The sequence below is a fragment of the Geospiza fortis genome, unplaced genomic scaffold, assembly GCF_000277835.1.
Source record: "Geospiza fortis unplaced genomic scaffold, GeoFor_1.0 scaffold192, whole genome shotgun sequence".
Classification (NCBI taxonomy): Eukaryota; Metazoa; Chordata; class Aves; order Passeriformes; family Thraupidae; genus Geospiza; species Geospiza fortis.
Genome location: NW_005054315.1, coordinates 5674907 through 5691993, shown reverse-complemented (window position 1 = coordinate 5691993; position 17087 = coordinate 5674907). Strand labels below are relative to the sequence as shown.

Sequence of the window (17087 nt, the reverse complement as noted above, 5' to 3'; positions counted from 1 at the left end):
CCTGTCCTGTGCTCTCCTCGCCGCGATGCCGCCGCCGTGTCCCCGCGGGGCCCTACCCGGGGCCTCCCTCCTCCTCCTCTTCCTCCTCCTGCCGCTGCTCTGCGCGGCGCCCGGTGAGTGAGCGCGGCGTGCGGGACACGGGGACAGCGGAACCCGGCCCGGCCTGGGGAGCGGGAACAGCCTTCCCCTAGCATCCCGCGGGGTGAGAGCCTGCGGACGCTCCAAGCCTTGTGCGAGCCGGGCATCTTTTTAAAAAGGTGCTTCTTTGCCGGCGACTGATTGCAGAACGGCCGAGGGCTTGCAGGTCTCCTGTTGCGCTCCGGTCTGGGGATCAGCAGGATGACTGCTTCGATGTGCTTTGGGGCAGGATGCCAGGCACAATTTTGGAGCACTCTGATAGTTAGCACAGCCCTCACCCAGTGACTAGGGGCTTCCAGCATTATCATGCTGCACTGGGTGCTGGTACTGGCACCAGCTGCAGTTTTCTGATGAAAAATAGAATCATTTACTTGGTGAAGAAGGCCATTATGGGGTTTCCCTTGCCAAGAGAGCTGGGGAGAAGATGCTGGAGCATCAGAAGCTTCCCTGCAGGGTATATTACATTCAAATGTGGAAAGGGGAGCAAAGAGAGAAAGTTTCTGCTTTGCCTCTTGAACTGGAGCTATGACAAAAATACTTCTGGCAATTTTTGAGAAATAAACTTCTGTGTGTGTTATTTCCTTCTCAGTAAATGTATGTGTTTTATTTTTATTTGTCCAGATGTTTCAAGGGGAAATAAGCTTAAACTGATGCTTCAGAAACGAGAAGGTAAGTAAAGAGACAGCAAAGTGCTTTCCCTTGTTTCTCCTCCGAGTCAGCTGCTGTCAGTCAAAGCTGTCGATGAGCTGTCCCTGTACCTCCAGCTCCAGGAGAGCAGATGGAGCAGGAGGCTATAAGCAGAGGGCCACACCAGAACCTCCTGTTCAAGCAGAGCCCTGCCTGTGTGCCAGGTTGGGATGTTGGGCTGGAGGCTCTGCTTGCCACAGCTCCCTCTGAAATCCGGGGTTCCCAGCCTCAGGCATGCTGCCTTCTGCTCTGCACAGAGCACAGCACCGACCTTTTCCAGGGTATGCATGGCAGACGTGGCATTTATCTATTTGGGGCAGTCACAAACTTTTCCAAGGAATGCATGGAAATACTGCTGGCTCAGGCACAGGGAAGAATATGTGCAAACCTGGCTTGCAAGTGATGCCTTGACTTGTTCTTTTTGTCTTCTTGGCCCCACGTGTGCTTCCTTTTTGGAAGACTGCTCTCTTACGGGAGAGATGATGGCCAAAGGCCCAGCAGTCAGAAGCATGGAATGGCTCTCTGGTTGAGTGAAGGTGGTGGAAACGATGCCAGCTGGGAACAAGCTGCACCACAGCAGATGAAACATCCCAGAAGTTTTGGCCATCTCCCCTCAGCCTGCTCTATGGCTGAAGCAAAGAATTTATACCCCCGCAGAGGGGACTTCTACTTCCTGCCAGGCTTTCTAATTTTGTTCTGGGTTTTTTTTTCTGGCATCACTCCACACCTCTTGCCAAAACTAAATATATATCCCACCCACCTCTGTTTTCCTTGTGTGTGGGTTCCTTGTGTTACCATTCTGCAGGGCTTGTGTGAAGATAGGAGTGACCCTCCTGCACCACAGCAGTGGCCATTTGTTGGTTCAGGTCCCCTGGGGAGGGCTCTTGGGGCATGCAGACAACATGGCTTAGATCAGGAAGAACTGCAAAATTGATCATGGAGGGAATGTGCAGCCTCTTTAATTCCAGCCTTGCTCCCTTTTCTGGTTGGTTTCTAAAGCGAGCAGGCCAAGGACTTAGTACTGCTTCCCTTGCTGGCAGTGTCCCTTGTGTGAGGGCTCATTCATGGGACATTGCTTAGCTGTCCCTCCCAGCAATAACACCCAGTTCAAGCTCATGGTGAGTTATCAGTTTCCAGCTCATCACTGCAGGACAGCCTACTGCTTCCCACTTACTGCAACAACTCTTCTATCACTTTTATCTTCAGAATCTCCTTTTTTCTGTAGTCCTTTGCCTTCCTCTGTGAGTCTGCCCAGCTCCTGCTTCAGTGGTTTTCTTCACATCTCCACTTGACTTCCCTGTCTACCCTAGTCTCTTCCCTCACATCCTCCAAAAATCCCATGCACACCCATGCTCCTGATTTCTCCCTCATTGAAATGAACCATCTGAAGGTAAGACTTCTCCTACTCCTACACATTTCTGGTTTCACAGCTAGATAGTTACTATGTTTTATAATATCCATGTCTGGCCAGGGGCTGGCCAGTCACAGAATCATAGAACTGTCAGATCAGAAAAGATCCCTAAGTCCAACCATTTACCCAGCAGAGTGACACTCACCATTAAGCCGTGTCCCCAAAAAACCATGTGTCTTTTGAACACTTCCAGGGATGGCAATTCCCACCACTTCCCTAGGCAGTTTGTTCCAAAGCTTGACCACTCCTTAATCAAAGGACTTTTTCCAAACATCCAAGCTAAACCTTCTGTGGCACAACTTGAGACCATTTCTTCTCATCCTGCTTAGTCCTCTCATCCATGTCTTTGGGAGCTGCATCAATTCCTCCAGCAGCCACAGCATGCTGCTCTCAGGTATGGAGCAAGCCAGATGGCACATCTGGGTCTGGCAGGTTGATGGCATTTCCATGCATCCCTCATGTAGGATGCTATGAAAACCTGATGGGCTTTTATTTTCAGACATACAGGACATTTAAACACTCATCTAAACATTAATGTTTTACACATCAGATTCAAAAATCTATCTTTTAAAGTGTTTTTTCCTTCACTCTAATATGTTAGCAGTGTTTCTCCAGCTTCCTTAGTCATTCTAACTTCACCTCTCTTCTTCAATCCAATTTCTGCAACTGTAGCACTTAGGGCCAGTCTGCTCTCCTGAAAGCACAAGCACATAGTGTATATGTTCATTGAATTTGGGTGTTTTTATTTAAATTCCTCAGTTAGCTGCTGTACTTTAGCTCAGAAATGCTTTTCAAGAATCCAGGAGAATGAGGATAGCAGAGAAATCCTATTACACTGGTGATTCCTGGGTTTATTACTGTTACTCTGCTACAGGCATTGCACTGGCAAGCACAAAGGTAATGGCATGATGTGAGAATCATTTTCTTACTTGCTGCAAGCAGTACACTTCAGGCTGACCAAAAATTTCCTGGCCTGCCTTTTGTGGGGGGATTAATTTCAGCCTCTGCTGCTGCTGAGAAGCCGGAGGTGTCAGTGAAAGAAACGGCAGCCAAGGAGTTCCTGAGCAGCCTGAGACGGCAGCGGCGCCAGCTGTGGGACAGGAGCCAGCCCGACGTGCAGCAGTGGTACCAGCAGTTCCTGTACCTGGGCTTCGATGAGCAGGTCAGTGACAGAAATGGAGAGGGCTTATAAAAAAAGAGGGAGAATAGGCAGGCACAGAACAAGGAGGATTTGGTTTAAATGAAAAAAAAAAAGAGATTTACATTAGATATTAGGAATAAATTCTTTACTGTGAGGGTGGTGAGGCACTAGAACAAGTTGCTCAGAGAAGTGGTTGATGCCCCATTCCTCTAAGTGTTGAAGGCCAGATTTGATGGGATGTTGAGCAACCTGGTCTAGTAGAAGGTGTCCCTGCCCAGAATTCTTCTTTAAAGTGGCAAATGTCACACAGAAATATAACCTCTGTTACGTGATAGAGATCCTTGCATTATTTTATTAGTAGAAAAAAAATACATTAATGTTTTGCATGGAGTTCCTGCCTGCTATCAAACTTAAGCTTAATAAATTGCAACTGGACATGTGAACAAAGTTTGCTTTGTGGAATAGGTGGCCAGACTGAAAGCAATCAGTTGTATTTGAGGAAAGTCATTTCCTGTCATCCTCAACCTGATCAGCTTTTAAACGTGCTGAGAAATCCACACCAAGCTGGCTGTGACTGGCACTTCTCAGTGAATGGCACTGGCACTATGCACCCAATGCACACTTGTGCCTCCACAGCGTGGGCAGCTCCTGACCATCATGAACACTGGCAGCTGTGCCTCCACTCTATATGTGAAAGGAAAACCTTTGGATAATATTCAGTCAGCCTCCCTTCAAATGAGAAGGACACATTTAAAAAAAACCGCTTTATTTATAAAAACACTGGAGTGGAATCAAACTCTGCACAAAGCTCTACTAAATAGATGCTGGAATAGGGCAAAAAAAGTGTGTTTGGTTGCAGTCCCACATGTAGAATAATTTCTGCTTTTAATAAGAGGTAAAAATAGTTATAGATGTTGAATTCTTGGCTTCTGTCAGCTGTATGAATATGTTTAATGAGATTGCATTGGCACAGGGAAGCTGGAGTACATTTTAAAGCTTCATGCTAGGTGGATTGCTTGGAAGATGAATGCACTAATTTTCAAAGCTGCAACAATTAGAAAAATAATCCTTTGCTTGAGCTGAAATAATGAAGGGTACTTTTTTCTAAATTCTCCTGGATATTACGTGGATAAAAGTCACTTCTCAACAGCATGGCTACATCCCTCTTCACTAATAGAAATAGGAAAAATGGGAAAAGTGGTTTTATACACCGGAAGCTGAAGACTGGGGGAAAATACCAAAAGGAACAAGGACAAACCATACGGATAAAGGGAATTCTCCTCTGAGTTCCTGTATGCATTTCAAAAACATATGAGGCCTATTGTGGGATACAATGAATCCACTTAGTAGGTTTTCTTGAGTATTAAGACACAGTCTTAACAATGAAATAACTGTTTGTTCCATCAAAGGACTTGGTCCATACTTATCCATTGTGTATTCGCAAAACTTTTTTTCTCCCAAATCTCAGCCAAAATACTTCCAAAGAGTCATTCAGATGGAAGGGCTTTGACTTAGCAAGTATTTGATATCCTTGCACACTATTTTCCCTCTGCTGTTGTGAGCAGAATTGAAGTGCTTATTGCATTTCCATAGCTGGAAGGCTGCATTGTACCTCTGTTTTTACCCGGGCAAGGTGGGAGAGAGAGAGATCAGACAGAAAGCAAAAGGCTGTTGCGCCCCAGTCAGGGATATTGCAACTAAAGGCACATGGCAAGGGAGAATTAAACCTTTAGATTTTTAACTGTAAAATATTGACATAATTTTACAGTCCACCACTGACAAGGTAATTGAAATATTAAAGGTACTTAGTGCATATTTCAGATGAAGGTGCTCTCAATTTAACTCTGCAGTGGGCAGGGGGTGTGGGGCTGGGTCCAGGGTGGGGCTGGGCAAGACAACTTCTGCACACAGGACCCTGACAATCCAATAGGTACAAGTCACAAGACCCCTTAGATCTAAAGATTTCATTTATGACATACGTGCAAAGGATCTGAATTTCTGAAAGAGGCTCTTGCACCACTTCAGTTTCATCTCATCACTGTAGTTTCAGGCTAGAAAGCAAATGCTCTCTTTTTTTTTTTCCTGGCAGAAATTTGAAGATGACATCTCCTACTGGACAAACTTGGGGCGTGCTCGCAATGAGTACTACGGTGGGTACTACCAGCACCACTACGATGAAGATGCTCCCATTGGCCCACGGAACCCGCACGCCTTCAGGCACGGCGCAGGCGTCAACTACGACGATTACTAATGCCATGAACCCTACTGCAGCCTGCAGGGCTGCACTGGGCGAGGCTGAGCCCTCCCTCAGTCAGGATGACCCTGCTTTTTCTTCTGTTCATGTCAAACAGAAAGAGTAAAGGAACTGCCAGACTTTGATGAAAGCAACGTGATTTTTTAAACTATCATTACTTAGTAGTACACTATATATAAAAAGTGTTATAGAAATAAAGCTTTTTTGATAATCAGGTTGCCATTATTTAGTAGACTTCATAACAGCAAGTTTAATTCCAACTGTATTATTACAGATTCCTTTTTAAAGGGCTTTTTCTCTTGCTGTCCTACAATCAATTGCAAAATTACATTATATCATCTACTTTGGCATATAGAATACATAATATTAGCCAGTACGTTTAAGATATGCCTTCCCATTCACATTTCTATTAACAAATAAATCCAATTATTCTTGGGAGAAAAGAAAAAAAAGGTTTCCTGTCAATTGAAGTGCTGCTTTGTTGCCTCCTCTGCCATTTCCATACCCACAGTGTGCAGCCCTCCAAGCCCGACATGGCACTGCTGCAGATTCTGTTGGGTCAAGGACACAGATATTCACAAAAGCTGAATTCAGTGCAGATGAGCTTGCCTACCTACAAAGCCTATGAAAGGATCCTCCAGGGAACAGGCTCAAGGCAGGAACTTGACTTCAGCAGTAATTGCTGAGGCAGAGCATGCAACCTGAGCAGCCCCAGCCCCTCCCAGGCACGATAACCCAAAGGTTATCTTTGCTGAATACTCCCCTTTGTGTCCATTCCACTTAGCGTCAAGCTTTCAGCCTAGCTCAAAATAGGGAATAAAACAACAAAGTAAGCTATTTAAAATTAAGTTAGTGTCAGACAGCATCCAACACAGTCCCCTGACATCATAATTTCCTACTGCAAAATTCCCTCTACCCCAATTCAGGCTGAAACATGCACATTAAGCTGAGCATCAAAATATATCAGAGACCAGGCATCTGTTAGTGAAACACAGTGGATTAAAGGGGGATTGTTGGTGGCATCATATGTGTTAAGAATCCCAAAACACAACCAATTTTTGTATCACAGCAACATCGGCCTGGGAGGGAGATTTCAGCTGTCAGGGGCTTCAGGAGGAGCTGGGCAAAGGAAAGCACTGCTGGCACTTGACAGATGGACTGGGAAGGGGCAGGTGAGGAAGGCTGGCTTCTCTGACTTCTGGAACTGAAGAATCAGGATAAAGAGAGATTAAATGTGTTCTACCAACTGTAGCAGTCAGAGAAGACAGCATGGATGCTTTAGCTGTCTCTCATTAAAGCTTACAAGAAATTTCCAAAGCATGGATGATGGCAACACCATTCTTTACACTTCACTACTTTCTTAACTCTGAGTGTATTTTCTAATCTTTTGCTTAAAGCCCTTGTTGTGTGAGGGACTGGTGTCTAGGAGATGCAGCCCAGCACTATACAGCTCCCTGCAGGAACACTTCCCAGGAGACAGCTCTTTGCTGAGGGAGCCAAACTGAACATGTTGGTCACTTCTCTGCACACGCAGATCCACACTGGCCTAACATGCTTCCCTAGGCTTAATCTCAGCAGAATCCTTAAGCCAGTTTAACTGGTTTAAACTGGTGTGTTTCCAGAATCCTTGCCAGTTTAACTCGTTTAAACTGGTGTGTTTCCTTGGTAGAAGAGCCTTTATTCCAAATAGGGAATAATCACATTCTGAGTCAAGCACAGACTTTTTTGCACAGTTGGAAAACACCTATTCCTAGAAGAATACTTTCATTTTGTATATTATCCAAAAAGTGCACTGAATTTGGCAATGTTTGAACCATGCTGGTAATTTCCATCATTTCCCAGAATTTACAATTGGGAATTCAGACCAGCTGAATAAGGAAGAATAAAAAAAGTGCTGTAAATAAAGACCATCCCTCCCTAGGCCTTTGTAAGCTCTGTCCATTCCTGCAGGCTGACTCAGTCTAGCAGCTTTCTGTGCCTTGCAGGCTCACAACCAAATCTATGGTCTCTGTCTTCTGAATTTTCTAAGAGGAAAAAAATATCTTTTGCATTATATTGTGTTGCAGGGTTAAGGAGTGGGACAGAGTTAACTTCCGACATAACAACACATATGATAACATGGTTTAGATTTGTGACTAAACCAGTGTAGGCAGAACACAAACGTTTTTACTTTGGGTGAACAGTGCCTGCACAGCCTGTTTTCCACTCTGTCCCCCAGCAGGCAGGCTAGGAGTGGGGGAGAGACTGGGAGGGTATTTGGGTGAGAGAGCTGACCCAAACTGTACAATTCCAAATGATGTAATTGCTCAACACTAAAAGCTGGGAAGAAGAAGAAGAGGGTAGGGGCTTTGACTTCTATAGAAGCCATTTCTCAGAGACTGGGTGAGCACCAGGCTTGCTTGGGAGAGATGGTGAGTGGCCTTTGCATCATTTGGGTTTTCTTCTTCTTTACTTCAGTCATTAAACTGCTCTTACCTCAGCCCTCCAGAGTACCCATCTGATTGTCTAATTCTGCCACTGGGGCAGGAGGAGGGAGTGGCTGTGAAGGCACTTTGCTGCTGGCTGGGGTCACTCACCACAAGGCAATAGCTCTGTGAGGTGAGGGCACCCTCCTTGCAGTGCAGCAGTTGCAATGATAGATAGCAAGCAAGGATGAGCAATCAGGCTTGGGCAAAAGGAGGAAGATTACTGGGGAAAAAATTTCATCAGACATGCATGGAGTGCTTCAAAGTTTAATTTCCTTTGACTATTTCTGTCCCAAAACATAGACAGAACTGTGCACCTCCTCTCAGCATTCTGCTGTGCAGACAGCACAGAGCACTTCACATCAGCATCACCCTCAGCCATCCCAGCACTGACATAATGTAACCTCTCCAACAAGACAGAAGAACAGCAGTTGTTCATTGTGGCTCTTTTCAGAGCAGGAACAGCTTGGCCGTGCTCCAGTGCTTCATGTTTCAAAGCCTGATGCTGCAACATCCCCATGTCAGCCAGGCAGGTCCATCAGACTCACAGGGCAGTGCTGCCTCCTTTGCTGGTAACACCTGCCAGCAAACCATTCTGCCAAAGAATGGAAGTATTATGGCTGTGTGCCCTTCTTTTTTTTTTTTTTTTTTTGGAGGAGGACATCACTCCCTTTAAGTTCCTACTTGTGACACAAACATGTTGGGGATGGGAGATGGAGCACTTCTATCCCAGGACTGTTTCCCAGGTGGAAGATGTAGCCCTCCTTGCTTAGAACAGCTTTCTCTGCAATGGGGTGGACAGAGCCCAGATTGCTGTGCGTGGCTTTGACAGCACTTAAGGCCACTGTTCCCTGTGACTTGGTGCTTTGGACCTTCCAGCTGTTTCAGCTATGGTAGGCACCAGAGTATTCAGAGGATCCTGCTCCTTGCTGAAGAGCATGCCAGCATCTAGGGAAAACACTGCAAGAATAAACAAGCTGGTGCCTGTCCCAGGCTGTATATGGCAACAAACCAAGATGGATGAAGACTTGTCAGATCTGCTATTATGAAATAAGCAAGAGAAGGACTGAGACAAGGAACAGAAAGCCAGAATCTGGGGGGTTTTTTGCAAGAAATATGAATTGTTATTTTAGCAAAGCCTCCCTGTTGATACAGAATTGCATTCAGGAGCCTCCTGCCACATAGAAAGAGCCCTGTTTTGCTTCAGAACTATTCCTGCTCTTCATGGTAGCTCTACAGAGTCAAGAGCTGCAAATAAAGCATTCCTGTCTGACACCTGAAATCCCTGCTCAGGGAAATGCTCACAACAGAGGAACTATGGATTTGTGGCAGCCACATTCCCAGCAACTTCAGGGAAGGGATGCAGGGTTGTTAGGGCTAGCAGTGTTGAGTGTACAGTTCCCTCAAACAAAGCATCTTCTTCCTGTGGACCAGCCCCTAACAACCCTCAGAGACCTCCTGGCCTCAAGCAGCATTAAACTAAATACTAGCAAGGCTGGGGACTGGCTCAATCCATCAAACTAATCAAAGCCTTGTTCTGCCCTCTGTAGCCTGCTCTCCAAGGCAATTATGCCTCTTTTAACTGTGAAACTCAATTCAAACCCTGGCAAAAAGCGAAAGTTTTTTTCCCAATACATTATGTTTCGAAAAATTTATTTAAAAAATAGATCAAGACATAAATACCTAAGTGGCAGTGAACTCACTGGCTACTAAACCCACCAGTCTATATAGGTTAAGGGAAGCTGCAAACACCTTAGACACAGAAACCACCAGATCATTATTTCCCCATATAGCAAAAAGTTAAGAATGAGGCTTCTGTAGATTACATATTCATGGAACTACTTAAAATAAAGTACATCATGCTTGACATAAAGAATAAAATCCAACTGTGGATCTCACGCTGTTGTTACCTTCAGCAACAGGAGTGGTCCTACTTGTGAGGATCAAAGGATGCACAGCAGCAGGTGCCTTGCACACCCTTCCTTCTGGAAAGCTGGTCCCATTCAGCAGCACCAAGCTAGCCAGTTCCCTCTGCTGCATTGCGTATTTCCTACTGAGAGTGAGGACTTGCACCCAGCACCAGCTGAGCTCCCCATTTGTACAGTAAACTGTGAGTAAATAGGCACCTCAAGTTTGGTCATGTTAGTTTTACTTTGCCTGACCAGATGACAGCAGAAAATTCATATTCTCAAATTTTCTAAAGGAAAAAAAAAATCCTGAGAGCATGTCTCTGCTTCATTTACTCCCAAATTCTGTCTTTCCAAGCTTTCAGTGCTGTATTCTAGTACCCTCCTTCAAAAGTGGCTCTTCTGGAGAGGCAGCACCTTTCTTACCTGTGGTTCCCAACACACTTGATGCCTCTTTCTCCTGCTGGTGTGTCTAACCCCAGACAGGAGCAGAGCACCAACATGCAAACCTCCATCTGCCTTTTTGAAGACTCAGTTCAGACCAGACAACTTCAAAGTACCCCAGACGTTCAGTCTCAAGCATCAGCAGACTCTTAACATGATTCATGCCTTTTGAACCAGCCCCACGTCACTGGTTTCAAAACTTAAGTGCAACAGCTATCTCAGCTCCTGCTGCTGGAAGACACTTTTAAAAAAGAATATGGGAGCTGAATCAGGAACCTCTGAAACAAAAACCAGGAACAGTAAGAGGAAAGTAGCAAATCTGCAGTCTTGTCGTTCAGGCCCAGTGGGAGGCATCACACACACTCACAGATAGGTTGTACTGGTACCAGCCACTTGGCCTCTCCAATTTGCTCCTTTTATGAAGGAAGTCAGGCTGAGACGTAACCTAAAGAGCCTTTAAATCCTTCTCTCTTGTATCTAAAGGTTCAGACTTCCCAGGGGATTTTTTTTTGAACATTCCCATTTTGTGCTAGTCTGTAGTAGCATGCTTGTGCCTGTACAAATTCACATGCTTAGTGCTGAAGTCACTGGATTAAATAAAAAGCAGCCCTGGAAGTAACAGCTGGTAGCCAGAGCTCCCCTTTACTCTCCATGGCTGAGCTGAATGTTGGACCATGGGTGTACCAGTCTCCCATCTCTTCACACACTTTGGCATTCAATGGCACAATTTGCACAATGAGTGAAATCTAAGGAGCAAGAGCAACATCCCCCAAATATAATCTCCCTCTTAAGAGTCCTAAGGGTTAAAACCTCCATGCTGGGAGCTGATTACAGTTCTCTCCAAAGAACTATTGAAGAAGTGGGCACTACTTTCACACATGTCCAGCTGTGGCTTCGAGTACAGGGAGAGGCTGTGCTTTGTGAGTGTTTCAGTAATGACAGGTTACAGGCACACTTGGAGCAGCACACCATGGTGCACTTTTCAGGCAATTTAATGTGGAATAAAAACCCAGATCAAGGACCTAGAAAAAGGCTTCATACAAAAAAAGCAGATCTCAAGCTGCTTGGCTGTGAAAAGATGGAGGTAATGTATAATATCTAAATTCCACCTCTGAATCCAGACAGGAAAATGCACCATGGCTCCCCATCTCAGCTGTATGGCAGATTTCCAATGGGAGAAAACGTGCACTTGTGAGCAAGGAAAAACCCATTAGTCTTAGAAGGATCCCTGCAGTCCCACTCCAGGCAGGGCACAGCAATGAATGCAGCAACCCCACCCTGCTGGAGTCCCTGGGAACTTTAGCAGACAGACTGGAAGGGACTCCAAGCCATGCAAGCACTGTGAGGCTCTGGCAGACAGCTCAGACAAAGGGGCCTAAATGCCACACTGCTCTGGAGTCTTCCCAGGGCTGGGCATAACATCTCTGCTACTGCTAACTCCCAATTTACCATCAATCTAGAGATGCTCAAAAGCTAATAAAAACATCAAGCTCTAATGAGATAAAGACAAGTCACTTTGCTTGATGAGGTTTAGGATTTTCAATTTTGAGTGGCACTAAGCCAAAATACCTTTTAAATACCTTTTAAAAACTAGGAGAAATATTAAAAATAAGGGTAATTGAAGTGGGTTTTTTTTTTTGTTTGTTTTTGTTTTTTTTTTTGTTTTGTTTTGTTTTTTTGTTTTTTTTTTTGGTTGTTGTTGTTGTTGTTGTTGTTGTTTTGTTTTGTGGGGTTTTTTTTCCTAAGATAACAGGGCATAGTTACCAGAATTGAAAGCATTTACTGGTACTTTGGTAACTGCTTGAAATAGAAACACTTCCTCAGTATTTCCTCAGGAAGGCTGAAGTTAGGCTCCATGGTTTAAAGAATTATTATATTCCTGCATCACTATCAACTACCTGAATTAGAATAAATCAGGATGGTTTTGTCTGATCTATTTCAACAGACATCCTGCAGCCCTTACTATACATTTGAGTGGATTATTTACAGACTGCTACTTCATATTTAATACACAATAAATCCACAGATGTGCAAATCCAGAGAAATTCCCACAGTGAAACCTTGAAACAAGCAAACAGAAGTTTCAGTATTTTATTAAAATAGCATATTCAACCACTGTAACCAATAATACATTAACTTTATTCCCAGAGTACGCACAACACAGTAGTGATTCAAAATATCCTTATCCATGATAATCAAGGAAAATATCTCAAATTCAAGTGTACAACTAAAACTAAACTTTTGAAAAAATCTCTCCTTTAAAGAATACATAAAGCTCTCATACAGAATTCTTTTAAACTCTTCTATATGCAGATGTCAGTGTCTCTCACCTGACAATACCACTAGTTTTTTCCTAATGCATAGCAGAACATCTCATATTTTATAGTACCCATTTTATAAATAAATTGGCATTTTTCATCCCATTTGTGTTTATCATCAGCTTCACAAAGAAACCAGTAAATAAAACTGTCAAGGACAGTCACAACAAAATGATCTCACATCAAGATATAAAACTTGAAGATACTAAAAGATGCTTCTACTCTATTTTACATAAAAAGACAGATTTAAAAAGTGCAAGGCAAGATTTGCAGGGAAAGGGAATATTTATGTTATTTTTAGGCACATCCACTTCTTTAAAGCAAGCTTCAGAATGAAATTCCAGTTCGTTCTTCATGATACCTGTTTTAAAGTCTCTCTCAAAAAAAAAAAAATTAAAAAAAATTACATCCGTCAAATGTCAAGCAGGGAATCTCCTGTCCAACTAATAGTCTTCAGTTATGTCTTGTTCTTCCTTTTTTCATCCTTGCAGGTTTTGGTTTGGGAATATACTGATTGTTTGCCTGATACTCAAGTTCTTTACGGAAGTAATGAATTGCTTTATTCAAACCTTCTTCCAATGGAACCTGTTCCCAAAAGTGAGGAGAGAATCATATCACTCTAGGTTCACATCAGCTCATTTCACAACAGTATCTTTTATAAAGCAGCTATCACAAGGGAGCCAGGGAATCTCACTCTTAGCCAATCTAAGTATTAACAGCACCACATGCTGGTTACATCTCCTCACTGCTGATGCAGCTCAGCTTTTAAACAGCACATGTATTTTCTGACATAAGTAGAAAAACCCAACAAATTTAAATCTCACACATGGTTATGATGGGTCTGTTTAGTATCAAAACAGACATGCATAATTCTACTTTCAGTTCCTAATGCATTGAAAGAGACAAACACCCAGCATTTAAGCCCCTTCTGTTTGTAAGGATTAAAGATCATCTTTCGCAGCACAGTATAAAGCTGGCATCCAGTATCTCATTTGATATTCTCAAATCCTATACAAATAATTGTAATCCTACAAATTTCAGTGCTTAAATACAGGCATAGACTATGGAGACAGGAACAACAGAGGAGTTGTTTTCTCAGGAGCCATATGCTCTGAGATGCTTGCTGACACCATCATCAGTACAGGAAGATAAAGACAGCAGCACAGAAACTGCTTGCCTTGCTGTACCAACTCTGTACTGCTACTTCAGAGCAAGTTTTCTTACTGCCTGTGCCAAACACAGAAGGCCAGAAATACAGAAGTTAAACCTTCTGTGTTTGCAACAGTCTGCTATCACCCTTGTGCTGTCAGACATGGTCTATCAATATCAGCTGCCTCCGTGAATCCTTTCAGAAGGATCTGAATCTTTTTCTATTATTAGGCTTACATTTACTAGATAGGTTCACATGTTTCCTGGAATGATTTTTGTCTGCAAATTTAAAGAAGGGTACAAACCATTGTGCTAGTTAGAATGGGGAGCTGGCTATGAAAGTCACACTTTTTCTGGGAATTAGGCAGATCTTACCTCTCCAAGCAAACCAACTCCTATTGCCAGCAACAGGAATGAGGATTGCAGCAACACCAGCAAACCCATTAGCTATAGGCTTGGTAATGTAAGTAACTATGTACCGTACGCTGCAAATGATTCATTGGGCTTACAGAAAGGTAATCATCTCATAATATGCAAGTGAAAAAGTTGAAATGTTAAAACTGTTCTGGAGATGGCATTAGGCAAATATTACAGTAAGGGAGATGTACTGTTATCATGTGTCCCCTCCTCAGCCCCCTCTGCCTCCTGGTGTTTTACCACACAGCAACAATAATTCATCTGTACATACCACGGGTTCCCAGCCAAGCAGTAACTTGGCTTTTCTGATGTCAGGTTTTCGTTTCTGAGGATCATCCTGTGCTTCTGAGAGAAACTGGATTTCACTCCCACTGCCTATTAAACAAGACACTGTGATTTATCATCTGCAATTCACTATGCTTTGCATTTACATCTTTTCTACCAACTGGAGCAGCAGGTCTTTCTGCAGCTCTCTGCTTCATAATTCAATCACTGAAATGCTTTGCACAGACACAGGTGCACTGCATGCAACAGCTGGGTGATCCACCTGTCCCACAGCAACATGGGTTCACAAAGCACTTCACAAAGATTTCAGCATGAATTCACAAAAATCAAGTTACATTCACAGACCAGTCTATTAACCTTCTATGAGGAAATTACTGTTTCTCTAATTACTGTTAGAGAAGGACAGAGCAGTGGATATCACCTGCTTTGACTTCAGTGATGCTTTTGATCCCATAACACCCTCACTGAGTGCTGGATGAGCAGTGAGGAGGACTGAAAACTGCATGGCCAGGCCCAGAAGATGGTGATTAGAGACTGGTAACTCAGGCTATACCCCAAGGATCAGCGTTGGATCAATACTGAATTGCTGATACACCAGAGCACTGTGCTGCCATCCAGAGCTTGAGAAAGGTGTCTGGAGAAAGTGCTCACAGAACCTCATGAAATTCAATGAGTTCAAAGTCCTGAATTTGGGGAAGTATAGGCTGGGAGCCAACCAGCTGGAATACAACTTGGCAGGAAAAGACTGAGGGTCCTGGTGGGATCCAAGCTGAATAGGAACCCATGTGCAGTTGCCACAAAGAAGGCAAATGATATCTTTGGGCTGCAGAAGTGCTGCCAGCAGGACAAGGGAGATCAGCTTTCCCACTAATCAGCACTGATGAGATCCATATGGAGAACGGGGTCCAGTTCTAGGCTCCCCAGTACAAGAGCGACAGGGACATACAGAGCGAGTGCAACAAAGGAGCCATGGTGATGATGAAAGGACTGGAATACGAGGAGAGGCTGAAAGACCTGGGGCCCTTCAATCTGCAGAAGAAAAGGCTATGGGGAATTTAACCCATGTGTATAAATATCAGATGGGGGGGATTAAGAAGAAAAAGCCAGGCTCCTTCCAGTGGTGCCCAGTGACAGCATTAGAGACAGTGGGCAAAAACTGAAACACATATGGGCCAAGGAGGATGTGGAGTCTCTACCATTGGAGATACTTAAAAGCCATCTGCACATGGTCCTGGGCCATTGCTGGTTGTAGGTTGCCCTGCCTGACCTGAGGGGTTGGACCAAGTGACCTCCAGAGGTCCTTTCCAACCTCAATCATTCCATGATTGTTGGCACTTTGGCATTACAAAAGGGCATCAGTTTCTTTTTGCCCACAATCTCCAGTCTGATTTAAAAAACCAAGCACTTGCCTTTCCTCAGAACAACACACAGAAAGAGGCCAATTCTTCTACCCAAATCTAGCAAATAGTTTACATGCCATTTTAGAACTAAATTGCCTCCCCAAGTGGATTGGAACACATCAAGTTGTTTGTGAACAGACAAACAGAGGTGACAATTAATCCATGTGTCTGATGGGTTTGGTGCTGTGATTTTTCCAGTTCCTTCCCTGATCTGTGAATTCACAAAAGTTTTCCAGAGAGAACAGTCTTTTATTAGAAACAACACATGCATCAGCTTCTGTGTTATATGTCTGAACTCATCTTTTTCAGATCTGTCAGAAGCACTTCTGGAATGTACAGACTAAAAGCCCTTGGCTAATGGCAGCAGGATGTTTCATCTCATTAGGGAGCCGCACTAGAAGACCAAGCACAACTATTTCCTTCCATTCTTGAGAGCTCTGATTTGCTACAAGTATCAGAGCTAGAACAAGGAGGAAGCCATGGTGTTTTCTTCCCAGGTGCTGTCAACCCTTTCAAGAATCACTGTCAGAAACCGTGAGAAGAACAGAGAAAGACTGTTGCCACAGCATGAGGTTTTTAACAGTAGTTGAAGGACCAGAGCCTGCACAACTGTGAAGAACCACCTTCCTGAAGTATCTCTATTGCAGCTAAGATATTATGTAGGACATTTTCATTCACATATTTTACATTTCATTTTTGTATCGTCCTTGTGCTAAAACAAACCTAAAAAATTGTCTAAACATTATAAAAATTAATGGGTACAGAGTGCACGGATACACAGAAAATGTATTCATTCTACTCGTCATGCAATAGTTTACAGACAATTGAGATTATTTGGATTATCTTATTAATATTTAATTATATGATTAAATGCCTGATAAAATTTAATAAAATTATTACGAAATCCAAAGACTAATTAAATTATCCACATATTACACACACTAATCAAGTAATAAGTATCTAATGACAATAAGCACTTCATAAACTTTACAAAGAATTAATAATCACACTCACCAACAAGCTTTTTAATTAACTGGGCAAACTCTAGGATAGTGTGCTCTTCTGGATTTC

The 17087-nt window shown here is 43.5% G+C and overlaps 2 protein-coding genes across 2 annotated transcripts in view; one reads left to right on the top strand and one right to left on the bottom strand.

The window, feature by feature from the left end:
* Nucleotides 1–6083, top strand: ECRG4 (ECRG4 augurin precursor). Its single transcript, XM_005419986.2, has 4 exons — nucleotides 1–113; nucleotides 760–807; nucleotides 3238–3398; nucleotides 5467–6083. Exons 1-4 carry the CDS (start codon nucleotides 26–28, stop codon nucleotides 5626–5628), a joined length of 459 nt encoding a protein of 152 aa, XP_005420043.1. The 5' UTR covers nucleotides 1–25; the 3' UTR covers nucleotides 5629–6083.
* A 6429-nt stretch (nucleotides 6084–12512) lies between these two features.
* The window catches only part of UXS1 (UDP-glucuronate decarboxylase 1), a 39177-nt gene continuing 34602 nt past the window's right edge, over nucleotides 12513–17087 (bottom strand). Inside the window, exons 10-12 of the mRNA XM_031056205.1 lie at nucleotides 17031–17087; nucleotides 14603–14706; nucleotides 12513–13350 (exon numbers count right to left, since the gene is read on the bottom strand). Of these exons, the coding sequence (XP_030912065.1) occupies nucleotides 13219–13350; nucleotides 14603–14706; nucleotides 17031–17087 (293 nt within the window). The 3' untranslated portion in view covers nucleotides 12513–13218. The remainder of the gene's footprint in view (nucleotides 13351–14602; nucleotides 14707–17030) is intronic.

What these genes read in the sequence shown, in the direction of transcription:
- ECRG4 (XM_005419986.2), top strand. Translation starts at nt 26, where the DNA reads ATGCCGCCGCCGTGTCCCCGCGGGGCCCTACCCGGGGCCTCCCTCCTC. An exon ending in GCTGCTCTGCGCGGCGCCCG is followed by an intron (nt 114 to 759) that starts GTGAGTGAGCGC and finishes TTATTTGTCCAG; the next exon opens with ATGTTTCAAGGGGAAATAAG. An exon ending in ACCTGGGCTTCGATGAGCAG is followed by an intron (nt 3,399 to 5,466) that starts GTCAGTGACAGA and finishes TTTTCCTGGCAG; the next exon opens with AAATTTGAAGATGACATCTC.